Source organism: Linepithema humile, chromosome 1 (genome assembly GCF_040581485.1).
Source record: "Linepithema humile isolate Giens D197 chromosome 1, Lhum_UNIL_v1.0, whole genome shotgun sequence".
Taxonomy (NCBI): Eukaryota; Metazoa; Arthropoda; class Insecta; order Hymenoptera; family Formicidae; genus Linepithema; species Linepithema humile.
Window position 1 is genome coordinate 39,471,677 of NC_090128.1, and position 20,571 is coordinate 39,492,247.

General features: G+C 33.4%; 1 protein-coding gene across 1 annotated transcript; it reads right to left on the reverse strand.

The window, feature by feature from the left end:
* Nucleotides 1-1,728: 1,728 nt before the first annotated feature.
* Nucleotides 1,729-12,913, reverse strand: LOC105677954 (uncharacterized). The gene is made up of 5 exons (XM_012376870.2): nucleotides 12,801-12,913; nucleotides 11,505-11,649; nucleotides 10,010-10,350; nucleotides 3,411-3,521; nucleotides 1,729-2,269 (listed from the first exon to the last, which is right to left on the reverse strand). The coding sequence occupies exons 2-5, from the start codon at nucleotides 11,640-11,642 to the stop codon at nucleotides 2,017-2,019; spliced, it is 843 nt and encodes a 280-aa protein (XP_012232293.1). The 5' UTR covers nucleotides 11,643-11,649; nucleotides 12,801-12,913; the 3' UTR covers nucleotides 1,729-2,016.
* Nucleotides 12,914-20,571: the final 7,658 nt, after the last annotated feature.

The following is a 20,571-nucleotide window of genomic DNA, read 5'->3' on the forward strand; positions in this document are numbered from 1 at the left end:
TCAACAATGATTAAGATTTTACTCGAAGTAATGTCTGATAAGAGTATGTAGAAAATAGGCTTCGGTAAATTTATAATTTTTGCAGCGAAGAGATATGAAGTATTTATGACACGTAGCAAATACAACATAAGTGCTATCTCAAGGGTACTCTTCTCCCTTTTAGTTTCCATCACTCACCCCTCCTACTGCTACCGGTTCTTGATGCACCATCCCATTTCGTGTCATATCTCACCCAATCCACGTCGGCCGTTTCCGATTAACCTTCTATCATATTTTCTTGTATACTTTATACTGGCATATTTGAAAAATGAGTACCCCTTAAATGGCAATTATGGATAGAACAAACAATAGATAAAGTAAATATAAAACAATAACAAGTGTGAATACCTTATCGTGCAATTTTATTTGCGTGATTTTTACTTGAAGTCGGTGAAGTATAATTTGTTATATAATTTAGATATATTTTACATATTTCAATCAGATTGTGAAAATATTATTTACATATATTTATTAATTATAAGATGACTAGTTATCTTTGTGGTAAAGTCATTACTTATTTTTTGAAAATTGATTTTCACATTTTTATTAGACAAAAAATTAACTAATTTTATTTCATAAATTTATAACGCATTTAATTTTGCGAGAATTAAACTTTTTTATACTTAACCAAAGGAGGATTACTAGGATTACACTTTTCTATCATTTTTTATAAGCTCTGACATTATTTTCGTTTATTTCAATTTATGCTGCATTACGAAAGCAACACTATTATAATTTTTTGTAACGAAAATAAATGTTTTTCTTTCCAATTTATATTATTTATCCTTGCAATATAAGCAAAGGATAAAAAAATTAATGAAAAATCTTAGAAAATTTTAGTTTAAACTTTGATATTATATTATGATAAAGTTGAATAGATTTTTATATTTTGGAAATATCACATAATATTGGCAATGCAATTGCAAATATAAAATATACATTTTTTAGAATTTTAACAGTACTTAGATACAATAGTGCAGATCTCATTGGTTATTTCTTCTCCGATCTCTTCTTATCGATTCCCGATATATCTTTGCATTTTATGTTCCATGTTGTTCAATCCAATACAATACAATCCAATTAGTTAAATCATACAATGCATAGTAATAGTGTATATAAGAAGGAGTTATTATAGAACTTGTTATGGAAAATATTAGGTATATATATCCACTTTGCCAGTATTGCATAAAATGTCTCTCCAGATTTTATCGTTCTAGTTTCCATTTTTAATTCCGCTATTTTCGAATTACCCGTTTTTTTGTTTAATAGTACATCTACAGATTTTTTTGTATAATATTAGTAATTTTTTTAACAAAGCTCGCACTCTAATATTAGATCTAATAGTAATGTTATATCTTTAGAAAGCAAAAATTTCTTTTTTTATCATTTTATTATTGCAGCTCTTTGAAGTTCTTTACTCTGATTGTGAGTAAATTTTATTTATCTCGTCCAGATATGGCGGTGTCAGGATCTAATTTAGGCAAGTGTGTGTGTGTTTGGTATTTATTATCGGGAAAATTTTTTGCTTTCAAGGGATTTTTTTATTATCTTAACTCCAGGATCTAATTTCCGATATCCTTTCTGATTTTTGCCGTCTATTTGTGAGGAAAGAAAAGATCATGCAGGACGTTGGACGTAACAGTAACAATGATAAAGAAATAACAATTCACTTATTATTTAATTTAATTGTTTAATTTAATTATCCATGTTGATATCACTTATTATTATATTTATGATGATATTATAATGAGTTGTAATCACATATTTTTTTTGTGACTTATTTTTCTAATATTTGCAACATTAACGATATTATGAATAACTAATAATGTAGAAAATTAGATTTTTTCAAATTTATATTACTTTGATGCGCCTATATGTGTATTGTGATCATTTATTTTATATGCGCGGGCGAAATTATCGACATCGGTAAGGTCATGTCGCGCCGTCGAAATCAGGTTACTGTTTGCATGCATCGCGTTACTTCATGTTGTACCTCGGCCAATTCGTGGAAGGTTCATCCTCCGTGCCAAAAGTTCCGGTGTAGTCCGCAGGATTCCCGGGGTGGTCGGATGGAGGTGCGTTATATCTCCCGAGGGCCAAGTCGATGAGGGAGAAACTGCATCCGGGAAACATGGTGACGCAGTCCTTGCCTTCGTAGCCGGCTTTATGTGCCCGAGTGTACGTGTGATGCTCCTGCGGCTCGAAGGAGAACACTTTCTTTAACGGAAGTCTGCAATGAGAGACGAAAAGGGTCGCGTTTAGTTTGCGAATCATGTATTGACCTGCCTACGTGACGAATTATATATCAAAGAGCCGTAGAAAATTGACAGAGAGAGATTCATTTTTTGTATTATTCGTGAGATATTATTTTTGAAATATTGTTCTGAAAGGATGGTGGAATGATTTCTCAGAAGGCAACCTTTCGTAGAACCCTTCCTTAAAGTTTCGCGAATTGCGTGTTCTTATGTTAGTTGAGATGATCAGCAGACTGCTCGTAATAGTCCATTATGGGATAATCGAGGGAGTATTTCCACGAGTTTGTTGGATAGCAAGAGCTATTTTAAACCGTGCTCGTGTTTAATCCGTCATCGTTTGCGTCGTGAGAGAGTCATAATGATATTTTATTGTTTGTAGAAAGATCTTTTGTTCCATTTTTCTTCCAATTTAGATAAAATCGAAGAAAAAATAACGAAAGTTAGCATTTTAACAAACATTTTTCTATGTTAAATAATTTTATATGAAAAATTAAAAATCTAATTAAAAAGTTTGTTAAATGGAACATATTTAAGTTACATTATTCAATTTGATTGCACATTTCTGAGACGCTAAAGTATACAAAAACATTTAACTTATTTTAGATACATTTCTTATAAAACTATTATTTATTTATGACAAGAGGACATATAATGTTACGTAGGATGTTTTAAAATAAATAGGTCAAGTAATAGCAAAATAACAATCGAACTATCGAAGCATCAATAGCTTTCGTGCTGTAAACGGTCGAAAGTGAAGGGTTTTTCACGAACGAAGTGAGAGGACAAATAGCTAACAAAACTATAAAATTATATTGATCAGTTCATGTCAAGTGGAAAATAACCGAATTTAAATTTTCAGGCTATTGAAACATGAAACAAATTTGCAATAAATTTTAGCATTCTTTTTACTGTTTTTTTCCACATTATTTATTACAAAATTTGTAATTGAAATATAATTTGTTTTCTCTCTTTTTTTTTATTTGCATTTTTTAAAAATTGTGTAGCGTTTGATATTTATAAAGTAAAATGAAGAAAAGATCTCAAATAATACAGTACCGATCCACGACTCTTCGAAACATGTTTGTCAAATTCTTTTGTTTTGTTTAAGGATCTTACGAGAATGATATTCTCATCATTTCCTCTATTAGAGTGTTTCCTTTCGGCATTAATCGTTGAGATGCTTCGCAAAGCGCACGTAGAATACATGTCCTGCCATCAAAACCCATCCTGAAAATATAAGAGAAAATGAGATGTAAAATTGTAATATAAAACGACGCGTTTTTTTAAAAAATATCTATTCGAAATTTTAGATATCCGAATCATTCTTTCATTTATCGTTATTTTTTCATAAAACAATAAAAAATTTGAAATTACGAAAAGTAGAAATGTATTGTTACATCCTTAGCCATGAAAAATCGGTTGGATGTCGGACGGTCCGACACAGCTTGATTATTATAGATCAGCAGGAAAGGGCCTTATAAAGGCAATATTACGAGATGAACGGTTTTATTTTGATTAGTAACAGTCGAAAAAGGATTAATCCCAGTAAACACTAACCAACAATAACATGACATTAATGTTATAATTTCCCATTTAACAACGTTACTGTAACATAACATATTTTATTAATTATTATATTGTTGAAGATATTGTTGTTGTCAGAAATTATAACAATGACGTTATGTTACTGTTGGTTAGTATTTGATGGAATGTTATTCTGTTACCAAGTCGACCGCTCATTAGTTCCTTTTTCGATCAAAGAAATTAATTCCTATTATTCGAGACTGAACCTCGTGTAATTTTAGAGGAGAGTGAATGAGTGGAAAAAGTCTGCTTTTAAACAAAAAAATAAAAAAATTTATTTAAGAATTTATTTCATATTGTTTAATCATATTAAATAAAGAACGAATGTAATTTCTACAACAGTAATTGAAGTGACAATAAGAAAACTTGATATTTTTAGTTATATAAATTTTTATAATTTTCTTACTCGTTAAAATAAACGCTTGTATATGTATGTATGTGTAATAGATGAGGTTATATAGGATTACGTTGGGAGTTCGTCTGGGGCGTCGATGAATTCTTCAAGGGATACGTCCTGAAGTTGGTCAGAAGGGCAAGTAAAGATTAGGGATGGGCAAGGTGAGTTTTTTTATAAAATAGAAGAAAGGTAATAGAATGGTTCGAGTGAAGAAGACGGAAGATTTGGCATATGTGCGCGAATGGTTATATTAGTCTTGCGGTTTCCTCCGGTGTAGCGAAATTCGCCTATGAATAACTTTTCTTAATGCGTAGCGGAAATATGGTGAGGGAAAACTGTGAAGAAATCCCAATAATTATTTTGATTTTGAACCTTTAGCCTCGACGATTTTGGTTGATGATTAATTCATTAAAATTATACCGCGATTTTTAGAAGCGACTCTGCTAAATAACCCGATAAAAAAGGAGAGGAGGAGGATAATGAAATTGTTCCGATTTTATCGAATGGAGATATAATATTAAAAGCTTACTATTTATGTGAGATATTCGAAAGTCTGTTTTGCGAGTAGAAGAGCCAAAGTCAAAAGCCACACCAATTGACGTAGAGAAGAAGATGGATGATTCCCACGAATTAGTTAACTTTTTGTTCAAATTGAAATTTCACTTAACAGCGAAAACTTGAGTAAGAACTAAGTGAGAAAATAAGTGAGACAGTGAAACTGAATTGAAGAATAGTATGTAAATCAGAATCGTGAGTTAGCTTGGTGGTCGAGAGCTCGGCTTTTATACTCTTTTTTGGAGTAAAATTTTAGTTTCAGGATTTTTATGTAACTTAGGGACGTGATTTGAGAAATCAATAGTTTTATATTTTTTTAATGTCTCTATTATATTGCAATTTATAACGTTGCAATATTGCTACAATTTGAAATGTTCTGATTCCACTATCTTTTTTATATTCTGAATTGTATATCCGACATCTGATTTTCATCTTCTTTTCATTCTTTATTCAGTAATGTCACGAAAAGAAAGAAAGAACGTAGAGTAATCTCTTGGATGTAACGGTATAATCATTTCATGTTTAAAAAATGTTTCATAATGGATTACGTGTTCCGTTGACAGGAAGAATGAATATAATATGAGAGATTATTCTCTCTAATTAGAAACTCATAAATAAAATTATTATAAATAATGCCTTATAAGTTCAAGATGGTCAATAAATATGTCCATAAATGTATGGTTTACAAAAAAGGGTAGAAGATGGAAGAGAGAAATTCATCTTTCCAGCAGCAAGCTTTGAGCCGGCGTTTTAGTTGTAAGGATAAGGATCTCGCAGATTTTCTCATCTATCGTAGATCTTATTTTGCCAAAGATTAAAGGACGTCTTTGAAATTGTACGATCAAAAGTTTTAAAAATCCGATTCGTCTTCCATCAAATTCAGCCTTGATCTGTCGAAGTTGCCTCCTTTGTAATACCCGCGGATTGCCAGGTCGCGATAGCAATTTTTCTGACTTATCACTGCCACTTTGCGGCCGCGGAAACCTTAGGGAGAATTTGCAGGATGGAGACAGCAGTTATCAGATTTCCCCGTTGACTGCAAAGCCATACAAGAAAGAAGAATATTATAGGATGCGTGTTCTTTTGGATGATCGATAAATTTTATTCTAAATAAATTCTATTTTCTTCTGATAGAAAGGCAAAAGATTTTCAAAAACACGAATTATCCAAATTTAAATATTCTGCAAATTTAAATATTCAATTATTTTATGATCTAAACATTTCACACAATTTCTAATTGTTTTAATATTCTCTTTCGAGAATTTGAGAAACACAAAATTGATATTTTGATGTATATATTTTCTTTTCGTATGAAATCAAAGCATATTTTAGACTTTATCTTTCTTCGGAAAGATTAAATATAACAATTTAAATTTTTTATATATTATAAAAAAAAAGAGAGATTAATGTTGATCAGGAAAATAAGATAACGAGTTATTTATCGTAATTGACGAACCCGAACGCATTTTACGATAATTTAAGAAAATCATTTATTTTGGAGGGTCCTTTGCAAAGGGCGAAATTTAGCAGAATGGATCTTAAAGAGATGAGATGGAATTAATACCATCAATTTGATAAATCGCTCTGATATGCCATCTTATCTCGCTCGTTCTTTTACGTTATATAAATGCCACCTATTAAAATATTTTATTTATATAGCTATCGATTTACGAGTATTAAATGGTTTAATTTTTCTCAATATAACATTTTTTTTTCAATATGGTACTATTACAACTGAATCAAACTCATCTAGTAACTTCTCTTTCGTATATTATTGCTGGGGTATAACCCAATGGTTAATCCCTGTACATTTTATAACTGATTGTTCCTATAATTGATTAAGTGACTTTGGTTGTTTTGGTCTTTGGGTTACAGGCTTCGTTTGCGTTGGCTGGTTGCCGCTAAGTTGTTGCGTCTTTGTAGGCTTCATGATAACCGCGTGTGGATCCTTTTGATTTTTGGATTTTCCACGATAAATACGTTTCGCTTTCACTTTCATACGGAAGGGGTTTGGAAAGCAAATTATATATTATGTCGTTGATGCAATGACAACGTTTTAACACAATGTAGTGTGTTATATGCGTGAGTAAGTTCTATAAAGATTTTTGCTGTGAATAACTTTCGTCCAAAATTTACCAAGGATTCTGATGCGTGAACTTCGCTCCAAGAAACTTGGGTTTCTCGATATAATATGATATAATTTAAATATATGCATATATATATTTAAATAAAACTACGGACTCTCTGGTTGTGGGAGAAATATTAATTATAGAATTTGAATTATTTAATTATAATTATTATTAACCCTTACTATTAGCTTACTATTAGCTCTTACACTTTCTCTTTGTATTTCAAACAATTACTATTTTATTGCTAAATATTTTTTTTTAACAAAAAGAAGAAAATATTCTCAATTATTTCGCACTACAGATCACATTCTCGAAAGATTCTTTTGCTAAGCTACCGCAATCTAACGTTATAAGGATTTCCGAGTTAAGTTCTTTCAAGTAAAAACGCTCAATGGCTCATTGCCGTGGCCTTATTTCGGGTGGAAACGGAGTGCCGAAAATAATCGCATCTCCCTGGCGGAGGGTATAAATCTGGTTATGGCCTCGAAACGCGGAAGAGAGAGAAACTATTTTCCCATGGTCGTTGGCCCGAAAAACGGATAAATGGTCCGCCAGACTCGTTCAGAAACAACCCCCTGCCGTCGCTATCGGGCCACCGTTCCGCGGCCGTGGAAGAGCCACCCTCTGATTCATGCCACCTTTAAGCCGCACCAACGGCACCACCACCCCCGACCGATCCCTTATAAACCACCGGCGACGTACCCTTGCACACACAGACGCATATACACGCACACACATACATACATACAATCATACACACACAATACGCATATACATACGCACACAACCCAGGCATTCTATAGCGACCGCTATAAGACTCCGGGCATAAACCATTACTTTAACATCTTCTCCGCGAAGGGATGAATGATTTCGTGCGGATATTAGCCACAATATTCTAACGCGCGCCTTGTTATCCCGGGCAGGGCGAAATAAACGACATTGCTAAATGTCGTTCAATAAATGTCTTTTAAAGCATCGTGAGGGGTGCAATAAACGCGTTCCCTAAATTATGTGAGATTCGACAAATGGGCTTTTTTTGTCATTTTCTGACGTCAGTTGCCAGTTATTTGTCTTGCATGAGTTATAAATAACATAAATTTATCTTTTTATTAACGTGCTGCGGTGTTTTCTAAATGGAATTATTTTTCCTCATTTAGAGTCGAAGAATTATGATACGAAAAAAGACATACTTTCTCGAAAAGATAATTGATTTGGACGAATTAGAAGAAAGTTTTGATAGAGCATTTAACCAAAGAAAAGCTAAATAGATATAATAAATCAATATATAGATACAGATAAATATCATGAATAATTCAATGAAAGTACAAGTTGAAATTGTTTTTTGCTATCATGCGGATATAAAACACAATGAAATGTGATCCAGGTATAAAAGATCCTTGAATATTTAAGCGGACATCTTATATTCTCGTTCTTATCCATAATACATCCATATATAGTTATAATCCTGCACATTACCCAAAGTCATTCGGTATTGCTGTAATAAAACGTATCAATATCGGAATCATATTTTTTTCGTCAATTGTACGCATATCACATGAATTCATGCATTTTGCTATAGTAATTTATGAAGAAAATTGACATTAATAAAATCACCATTAATTTAAATGAAAATTCTTTAATTTATTCTCATATATTTAATTTGATTTATTGATTAATTTATATTTTTTTTGTTGGGGGATATTACATGAATTATTACCTGCATATAGTTTTTTCATCAAGCAATACATTTGACGTATAGTTTCCAATATATGTAAATTGTCGGAAAAAAAAAAAAAAATAAAAGACTTAATATTGTGCGATATCACATGCGCTGATGATTGATATTAGCGTTTCGATAAAATGTAATTTAAATCTCCGTCGATTAATTAAAATTAATTGGCTGAATCCTGCAGAATGACCACGTCATACCCACCGTTCAGTGGTATAATATGACTTGACAAATTGTAAGCTCACGTGACGTGATAATAGCGTATCTCTACGTTTAGCCGACGACGCGCGGTCGAAGAGTTCAGTCTTGTCAAGCGTCATTATTGCGATATATCGGCTTTTCCCGGTTAATGCGGCTGATACGTCGGTACGCCGCGATAGATGACACGGAAGAAACTGAAGTACTTCGGGTCTCCATAAAGAGACAAGACGGCCGTTCGATCGTGTCAGAACCACTAAAGCAGCCGTTCTATTTTATTATCGAGCGCGTCTCTTGTCGTGAGCATGGAAATTCGTTGCTCCCCAAGACGCTGAAATCCAGGTTAATATATTCGCTCAATTTGAATGGATGACGGTAGGCGACGTTGATCCAGGGAAATTGTTGTCTTAACCGTCCGCGGACGCGAGTGTTATTAATTGTTAGCAAGAACAGGATTAATTGGATTGCAATTCAGATCGCATCGATCATTAATTTGTCTGTTTATTATCATAATCTGTTTGAGATGCTTAACTATTTGCATTATGAAACCGATTTTGCATGAAGAATTCTGCACGGAAACGAGCACTTAAACTTTAACTGGAACATCAGCTTTTGTCACTATTTAAGAAAAAATTTAAACGCTAAATAATATATTAGAAGAGCATTAAGAGCCGTCGCAGGACGTTAGTGCAAAAATTTTAATTTTTTCTTAAAGAAATTAATTATTTAGTTTACATGAGACAGTTAAATTGCACACCGATCTCAGATCGAGATACTTCAAGTGTACGAAAAGTTAAGTACATTGTTCTGACATATGGAGAATCATAATGTACTAATAGGAATTACGCTAAAATTGTTTTCTAAAATATATTTTTAATTGTGATAAGAATTTATTTAAACTCTTGTATGAAAATAGATATGTACTATCTATTGCCACGTAATGATATTTCTTTACATTTATAAATAACAGTGTTTTTCTCTTTTTTTTAAGTATAGAAAATAGCTCAGTTAAATCGTTTTGATGTAAGCTTTAACAATTTCACGAAGCACTTTTATCTATTCTAAATTTTACAGAAATAGTATGTTAATGAAGCTTCTATCGATCTGTGGCCAGAATACTTACGCATTCATGATGACCTCCAGTTTGTTGTAAAGGTCCCTCCGATGTCTCCTTTGCAAGTAATAGTATTCCGATTTGGGATACTTCTTTCTAACGGGTGCGAAGTGATGTCTGATGTTGTCATTCCATCCTGAATATTTTAAGGCGTTGTTTGTATTAGCGACTGCAATGGAATTGTACGCATTCTTCTTGTTGCCGGTTTTCAGTTTATCGTTTCTCAGCTGCAAGAAAGGCTCCAACGCGGGCTTGCTCTCGTTGGGCAGGTCGTAGGAAATACCCCAGTTAAGACCCTCTGTGAAAATGTTGTCCGGGGTCAGGGTGTGCACGGTCATGCAGAGAGCGATCTATGAACAGACCGCAAGTGCAGCGCTGCGTTACATTCGTGGTCTACCAGTTTGCCATTTCTTCGCTCTTTTGTACCTTCGTCATATTTATGAGCGTTAATATGCAATCTACAGGTTTTTTGACGAATCTCTTACCGCGAATAAATCAAAGAATACACGCGCGTTATGATTTTTTATCACCAATAGTTTTTAAAAGAGTTCGTGTTATATATGGCAAAAATTTTCTTTATAATTATAATTAAAAATTTTGCTTGACAGAAATTAATAAGTAAAACAAATTTTAAGAAACAATTTTTTATAAAATGAGTCTTTTCCGCAATCATTTATTATCGCATTAATCATTTGAATGATTAATGTCGAAAATAATCTCCGCTATAAAATAGCAATAAATAATAATTAAATAAAACAATTCTGCCACATAACTTTAGGATTGTGTACTGGCCAGTGCATTGAAACGATAAGCAATTAATTATCTAGTTCAGCGCTCGGAATTAGTTGCACATTTCGGGCCGATTTCCGAGACGACGCCTCCTGTTCCCCCACTACCGCCCGGCCGCTGGAGCCCGAGCCGCCGATAGCTCTGGCTCAGGAGCGTTTTATATTAGAAATAGGCTGGATTGTTTAGGCATCTTTCAGGAAATCGTAACATTTTCTTCATTACATAAATAATGTTTATTTTTATTAATACATAATATATATATTTAATTATTAATGAAAATAAACATTATTTATGTAATAAAGAAAATATTACTATTTTCTGAAAGGTACCTCAACAAAACCCAGCTTATTTCTTATATAAAACGCTCCTGCGCCAGAGCTATCGGCGGCTCGGCCGCCAGCAGCCGGGCGGTAGTGGGGGAACAGGAGGCGTCGTCTCGGAAATCGGCTCGAAATGTGCAACTAATTCCGAGCGCTGATCTAGTTAATTACGGCATAGTAGTTTCCGATCGATGACCCTTACAATTAAATATTAAATCAACTTGTGCATTCATTATATTTGCATTTAAATTAATATTTGCTGTAAGAATTGGCCGGTAAAGCTGAAGATATAACGATTTCTTGCGTTATAAACAATAATATAGTTTTAAATTAAAAAAGGAGTTTTAAACATTATTTTAAAATCAATATTTTTTTTGTATGTGTGCGATACTTACAGAAAACGTAGAACCTTCAGGAAAAACGACGTAGCGTCGTTTTCTCGAAAGAATCGTTTGGTACTTATCATCCGCTTCGTACTCCGACAATACCAGGCAGAACGCTAAAAACATCAGATACTTGGCGCTGTAATCCATTGTTACTCTGTAAAAAGTATACTTTGCTGTTGATCAGCAACTAACATAAGAGGTAAAATAGTGCGTTTTTCTTAAACGTGTAACAAGCGAGCGCTGCGATAATATTCAGCGATATTTTTCTGCAGAAAAGCGAAGAACGCAATAGTTTTTGCGATATTACAATTGAAAATCAATGTCAGGATTAAAATTGTTATTGTAAATGAACTCGATGGAGTTTATTGCCAATTCTTTTTGATTTGCGTATTAAGTCCAACTTATTCCAAATTAAATATTACACGTTAACAGTTCTTCGCAACTTTTGTACTTTCTAGGAGTTTCTATTCCTACTTAACTTTGTCGGCTAGATTAGTTGATTTCTGAGATGTTTAGTATATTTTTCTTTACGTCTTTCATTTATTATACACTGAGAAAAAAATGTACTAAATTTTAATAAATATTTATTTGAATAGTACTAATAACATATTTACTAAATGTAAATATATATTTATTTAGTACAAGAACCAGTAATTTAATTTAAGTATTTTTTTTTTATTTTTGAGTAAATATTTATTCACCGTAAATAAATATGTTATTAGTACTATTCAAATAAATATTTATTAAAATTTAGTACATTTTTCTCTCAGTGTACAATTACGCGGCACAAACATCCAGTTAAAATTAAACAGAATTATATAAAACAATTTGCGTAATCTTTGATTGTTGTTAATGTCAATTGTCATGAAAGTCACAGCATTGTTTGTTCTGACAAAATGTTGGCAGTAATTTTTTATCTGAGCTTGTCGTTTCCGGGATTAAACGTGATGGCCTTTGAAGCGAGTGTGCTAGCGCGTGGCTATTTGTATACATTGTGATGCACAGCTAAAGCGCGTCTTTCTCTTTCTCTCTCTCTCTCTCTCTCTCTCTCTCTCTCTCTCTCTCGCCGTTTTAAATAGCCAAACGGTATCTCGTTAATCCGGGTTTGAAAATCCGCGTCAACCGAACTACTAATTTCGTCACGTCAATGAGGCGCTTTGAAGCGAGAGCAAATTATGTCATTGTCATCGCGCAGCGCGAAATAGAAAGAGCGAGCGCGGGAGATGAAGTTGCGGGAAGCGCGGATGGAATGGCGGAAGGAGGAGGGGCAAAACTTCTTCCAGCGTGAACTTGTAAAGGAATTACCTAACTTTCCGGAGAGCAAATCTCGGTATAATCCGTTGAAAAATTGTTCGACGACTTTCCTGAAATAAAAGCAGCCCATGAGCGACGTCGGTAATGCGGTCTTTTTGCGATCGCGGAGGAGCGAACTGCCGTAAACCACCAGGGCTCGTGATTCGAGCCGGTGACTCCGATAGGTGGGAGGATTAGACAGGAAGTTGGAATTGTACGAGGAAATAATCTTGGGATAAATAATCCGGTCGGCTACGCTTCAATGGCTGGATTTATCGCGAGTTCGCAGATATTTAAGAGCGCGGAGCTCTAACCGGTACGGATTTTGCATCAGTTCGGAATTAAATATCAAATCCAGTATGCAAAAAAACATTTTTTTTTTGCCAATGTCAACTTAAGATTTTAGTATCAAAATATTAAAGATAAAATTGTGGAAAATGCTCATCGAGACAATATTGACTCCAAATTCTTGAAAAATTCTACAGTTGAAACATATTTTCGCGTACATGTTTTAAAATAGATGAAGGATTAATTTTTTATTTTGCAACGGTAGGGCACTAGTGATTGCCATTCTTCTTCAACGTTAACCCGGAAAACTTCTGAATTGCTAGCATTAGTTTCTTTCCTGGCAAGGGAATACGTGTGCACGCGCCGCAAGACGTTACAGTCACGGTGTACATGTACACGGAGGAGAATTGTACATTCTCACGTGATTATACATCGATCACCGTCCTTGCGTTTCCGGCCACGAATCCCATAGATCCTGGGTGAGGTTACCCGCTCTACTCCCTTCGCGTTTGAGGGAATTTCGCTCACCCGACAGCGACAGACAGGATATTGTCGCATTTCTCTTAAAACTTGGCTCTGCAACTTTTCGTCTTACCGAAGCCAATGCCGACTTTCGAAACACGGTTGAATTAAAATAAGGAGTTGAATAAAAAGCAATAAAAAAGTTACAATTTTTATCATGCATAAAAATAAGAATCTTTTGCAGTTAAAAATTTTTAATTGCAACTTTTTTCGAAATACACAAACGTAAAACAAGTTTTGGAAGTTATGCAATAATTTCACAGTGCTTTTAGTGCATAACTTTGAAATAAGTACATATACTGCACAATTTATTACTCTATCTTTGTAGCCTGTGCATGTCATTTGTTTAGTCAGCAAACATTACAACTTCCTATTTTAGGGGAAGGGAAGAGGGATTCTCGTCAATCTAACTCGATCTTATTACTTCGGCGCAGATGTAATCAGCGCCAAACGTTGCTCGCTCGAGTTGCAAACCTCCTTCAGCAGCCAATTAATTGCAACGGTACGAGATTATTAATGTACTCCGGTCGCCGGCGTAGCGTAGAATACCGTGAAATTTGTTATGCAGGAAAGTCGATAAGCTGAGGTAACCATTTATGCACATTTAAAATCTTGGTTCGTTAAGATCAGTTAATGAATGCGGTAATATGTAATTTACTTTTAATAGATTTTTTTTAAATAAAATGTAATTATATATATATGTTATATGACATTAATGTTATAAAATGCATTATTAAAATTCCGAGGTAAATAAATTGAGGCAAAATGATTGACGTATCGCAATTTTAGACAAAGTTCATATTTTTAATCTATTATTTACATAACTTTCACAATCAGTAAACCTATCTGAGCAAACTTGCTTCAAACTATTCAAAGAATACGAGGGATGCCGTCTGCTTCTACAGATTGAGATCCGTCGACTCCCCGCAATAACGAATATCCATTTGATGAAAACCAATATTTATTGGTTTCCCACAGCATTCAATTTTTATTCATGCATTTCCTAAAAATTTTTTTTTAAAAACATATTTCACACGAAATGTTTTTCTTCGTCTGACAGCGAAAAGCTTAACTCGACGAAAAAAAATCGTACAGACTTTCAAAAAATCAGTTTTGAAGGTCAAAGTTGGCACTTTAAGAAGGCGTAAACGGAAGTAAAAAAAATTTATTTAACCTGCGAAAACAATCATAAATATACCAAAAACGTCATTTTTGATCCTTTTAATCTCATTTTTCTCAAAAACCTGACGTGATGGAGCAATTTCGTTGCCGAATTCGGATTCAGCGCACAAAATTACGTAGAAAATGACTTTTTTTTCCAGAATGCAGAACCGTGTAGGCTTGTGTTATCCGTTAAATTATCATTAAATATCCATAAACAATAATTTTGATACTTGATTTACTGCCTATTAGATACACATAGAGAATTCAGTGGTTTTACGCCTATTTTTTTACTTTCTCAATAAATAAAGTGTAATTATTTTTTCTACAAATATTACAGTATTTTATGCCGATAACTGGAGTAACTATATATTGTAATGTTTTATTTATTGTTATATGATAATCAGTTTGTGCAATGTTACGCGTTTTATAAATTTATTGTATATTTTAACTTTTACTAACAATCCGAGCGCAATATTAAAGTTTGTTACACGACGCATATACGCAATTATTTAAAGAGCACGTATAAGACAAAGTAATTTGTGCAAAATTGGTTAAATATTTTTCAATTTACATATTATTTAAATAGATCAAAGATGAAACACTAGTTGTCAAACATTTCTTCTTGATTAAAAAAGATTGAATTTAAAACTGATTGTAATCGAACGACTACCGCATCCAATCAAATTTGTTTGGGATGTAATGAAGAGAATCGCCTAGATTCGATGATGCTAGCTAGATGCATGCTAGATCGAATCTGACCGATTAGTTTTCATGAAATGGGTATCCGTTATTATATTAGTGGAAAGTCAACGGATCTCAATCTGTAGAAACAGACTGCATCCTTCTTATGCATATTCTTTGAATAGCTTGAAACGAGCTTGCTCAAATATGCTCGCTGATTATGTTGAGTTACGTAGATAATTGATTGGAAATATTAACTTAATCTAAAATTGCAATATGTCAATCATTTTGCCTTAACTTATCATAATTTTAATAACGTATTTTATTAACAGTTCTATTATAAAATGAAGACGCTCACATGACAGAGATAGTATGCGAGTCAGCGCTTCAATGCATTGCTAATTCTACACTCAGTCGTCGCATAACACTATTCACCCTCGAATGCTTATATTCGCAATGTCTTGATTTTTAATTTTTTTTTGGCAATTTTTCATCGTGAACCTGTTTTCAGGCTTAGTTTTTTCTTCATTTTCGCTTCTTATTTTATCCCTGCCGCCGGCATTGGTGGTTCGAGTTTCTCGACGTCTTCTCCTCGCTGTTGAACAGATTGGTAGACACTTTGTCGCTCATAGAACTGTCGATTACGATCTGCAGTTTATTCTCTACGATAATGTTTTTTTCGTCACTTTCGAGGGGATTCAGATCTTCTGGATAATTTTTGCTATTGCTTAAATCGATAGCTTTTGCGGTTAGTACACTGCTTCCATAACAAATTTCTACCATTTTTCTTCTTCTTTCTGTTTGTTCTTGATCTTCGCAAAGCTCTCTTTTTGTCTTTATATTTCTGACTTGCGAGATTTTCTCGAGCTGCATGTCATCGAGATGTTCTTCGTTACTCGTATGTATCACGTTCCATGTACTTTGCATCTTTCGAAGGAATTCGTTTTTTTTCTGTCGTTTGTCAATGTCCTCACAGCTGTTTTTACGTTTCTTAGTGCTTTTGATTATTAAGTCTTGCTCACGTTTCTTTTCCGAACATTTTTTTTTCACTGTACTCTCTTGCTCTGATATCACCTTTCTTTTGGTATAATTTTTTGTTTTAAATCGCAAATATTTGGAGCGTCTTCTGAATCAAAGACAATTTTGTTTCAAGATTGACTCGGCCATCAGCATATTATAGCGATTCTTTGTATCTTAATTCTTATTTGTCTTATAATTAAAGTATAAAATGACAGTTAACTGTTGATTTTCATTATTCTTAATATCTAAGCTTCTTAACATATCGCACTCCCGTAAGAACATTTCACAAGTGACACAAGTCGAAATTTTTCGAATTTCGTATTATGTGCTATTATGATTGTATTCTAAATACATCGGCCTTCAATCAAGAAAAGTGACGGAACAATTTTATTATTAATTTTATTTTTATTTTATTTTATTAATTTTTTTATTTTTGATTTGTGTCACTTTTTTTGCGGTGTGATATTATGTACATCATATCGCTCGACATTTGATCCTTCTATTAATAAAACAGAATCAACAGAACAAAGTTATTTAATTGTGCAATGATAATTAATGTATTAATGGTACATATTCGACGATCTCTGGTTATTTATCTTGTATTTTTCAAACTAGCAATAATCATCGCGGTTTTAAGTTAATCGGTTCTTCATCTTTTAACTCTTCAGTTGTAAACAATTTTTAAAAATTTTCTATTCCAAAATAAACGTGGGTAAATTTTATTTTTTAGTTAAAATAGGTAAAAAGTTGGCAAAACGTTCAGCGTTTAACGGTATTAAGAAAGTCTTTTTCTATTTGCAATCTATATTTCGACAATTATCTAAGACAATGTGAGTGATTTTTAAATAGGAATTTTCGTCAACGGTCAAGTTTGCGCGAAACTGTCCGATTATAATGCCTTGTTCTTTATCTATTCCTTGAATCAGTGTCTATTTACGCACGAAATACGGTGATTCTATTCTAATAAATTTGTCCGTTCGCATAATATTAGGTCTATGCATAAGTTCGTACGGTTGAGTTGGCGGGTCAATAATCTTAAAAATTTGGCATGCGCTTTTCCTTGTGGTTTTTGCATGACTCAGACGACATCCTGCGCCACGTGGGATTAATTTTTTAGTTTGTTCTTTCGTTGTTTTGCCCTCCTTTTGAGATGAACCCCGACAAAATCCATCTTCGCCCATGTATGCTTCTTTTCTTTGACCAAAAAGAGACAGCAGCAGAAACCAAAAAAATTTTGTGCGACACAATGAGGAAGTTGTGTCTGTAAGCATGTGTGAAACGTGGTACAGGCGTTTTCGATGTAGTGATTTCGATGTTGACTATCGACCGAGGTTAGGTTGTTCCAAGAAAACTGACAATGGAGAGCTGCAGGTCCTGCTTGACGAAAACTTAACTTACAGATTGTTACAGTGTGCAGCTTAAAAAGTTGGTCCAAGTTTTGCGGGAAAAGTAGCCAAAACATGCGCCAAACCAACGGCAGCTCATCTTCCTGTACGACAACACACAGCCCCATATCGCAGCAGCGACAAAAAAACTCATTCTGGAGCTGGGCTGGGAAGTCTTACCGCACCCGGCGTACTCACCAGACATTGCCTTTTCGGATTATCACCTGCTCAATGCAACATGGCTTGTCTGGTGAGCACTTTACTAATCTCACCGATGTGCAAAAATGAGTTGATAATTTCTTCGCCTTAAAGTCAGTGATTTTCTACCATCCATTTGCTGTCGTTGGCAGAAAGTTGTCGAAAGCGGTGAACAATATTTTGAATAAAAAATGTTGTTGAAGCCTATTTTTACATGAGTTTGAATTTGACCAAAAAACGAGGGTTATTTGAAAAATTTGCAACCTGATAATAAAAAAACTGTATTTTTCTTTTTAAAATTATTTCTATTTCTTCAATATAATCTGAACTTTAACACTTTTGTCTAGAGATGCTCTCATGCTTTTCCAGTCTTTCAGCCTGAATTTTTTGTTTTAGTTTGTCTAAAAAATTAATATAATACTCTCCCATTATTATTAGATTCTTTGGAAAATAATCAATCAGGAATACATCCCAATATGTACATCCCAGTACATACATCCTGTAGCAGAAAATTGAAGCAATAACCTTGGGAAGCAAAACTGACTTTAGCTTTTTCGATAGCAAAGAATTACTATGTTTCCATTATTTTGATTGCTGTCTTGTTTCTATCCATCTTACAACAACAGCTTTTTCATATTTAATTCCTCGACTAGAATATGAAATGCCAGTTCATCTGCCAACAGCCTCTACAACTGAAGAAACCTTTCATCGGCGATCTTCCAAAACAAGATCATGCTTTATTCATGATTTCCGATGTCGTACCACTTTTTGAACATCTACTGCAAGTCATCTTCCAAACTTATACAACGATTAAATTCTAAAGCGCATTTTTGTATAGTTGAAAAAAATTCATTCAACATACTTTTTATCTCGTTAAAAATTCCCGTTGGCGTTAAACCGTTTTTAACAAAAAAAAACTTTATCGCTGCACAATGTTCAATTTTTTCCAAAAATATATCACTGTGATACTCCAGTTTGAGAATTTTTCAAATGATTTTTGTATATTGATAGCAACTAGTTTGCTACAAACAAATTATCTAGTATAATAAAATGAATAAATTCCATATGTATTTCCACTATTATAATCGAAATGCATAATAAAAGCGCTTACATAACAGAGAAAATACGTGAATTATATATATATATATAATGCCTCAACGCATCGCTAATTCTGCAGTAATTTATGCAAAATTAGCTAAATATTTTTCAAATTACATATTATTGATAATAAATAGACCAAAGATGAAACACTAGTGCCCAACATTTTTTCTTGAATAGAAAAGAATTTATCGAATTCAAAATTGAATGTGATCGAACGACTACGACATTCAATCAAAATTATTTCTGATATGCTGAAGAGAATCGATTAGATTCAATGATACTAGCAAATCCAATCTGATCGATTATACAAGTCTGCGTGGTTCTGCATTCTGGAAAAGAAAAGTTATTTCCTACGTAATTTTGTGCGCTGAATCCGAATCCGGCGATTTTTTTTTGAAAAACATTTTTCACGAAATGTTCTTCGCTTGACAACGAAGAGCTTAACTCGACGAAAAAAAATCATACGGAGTTTAAAAAAATCAGTTTGAAGGTCAAAGTCGGCACTTTAAGAAGGCGTAAACAAAAGTAAAAAAAAATTTACTTAACCTGCGAAAAAATCATAAATATGCTAAAAAATGTCATTTTTTACTTTTTTAACCACACTTTTCTCAAAAATCTGATGTGATAAAGCAAATTCGTTGCCGGATTCGGATTCAGCGCACAAAATTACGTAGGAAACGACTTTTTTCCAGAATGCAAAAAAAATTAAAATGTTGCAGGTCTATGTAATTAATTATTCCGAGCACATTCCAGGCTTATCTTGATTGTATAATCAATCCCAAATATTTGGAAGCATTTAAAAGTATAATATTTGTTGAATGATTTCTATTATTTTATCTATGGGAGAGACAGAAATATCTAAAATGATGTACAATATTCACAAATCCTGGGGATATCACTGATATAATCTTCTTTAGTAGGAAATTGCCTCAGAAAATTGTTCGATCGCGTGGGAGTGCACAGAACAAGGAGTGGCCAAGTATTTTTATGTAACGGCGAGATGGCTAGAACTTTTCCTGCGTAGGACGAGAGACCGATCTCTCGCCCTAAATATATCTCGTAATTCACTTCGGTAAGCTTTTTAGGAAGTAAGAAATTAGCTTATCATGGAAATATGACGCCAAGGGAAATGATCGATTGGTGACAGCGATACTATGAAATATAATACATAGTGTGCGTGATACATAATGTCGTGTCAGTTTTTTTTTTCGACTAGCAAGATTTTTTTTATAACTGATCAAGTATTTGTTAATTTGTATACAATTTTCGATTGAAATATTAACGCAAAATATTATTGGTGAAACAATAATATTAATGTCAATATATTGTTCTTAAGCACGCGAATTCGTTAATAATAATCTATTGAAGCATTAGCGCGCGGCTCATTATCTCGTAAATAGATTATGATTAATTAGTTTATTGAA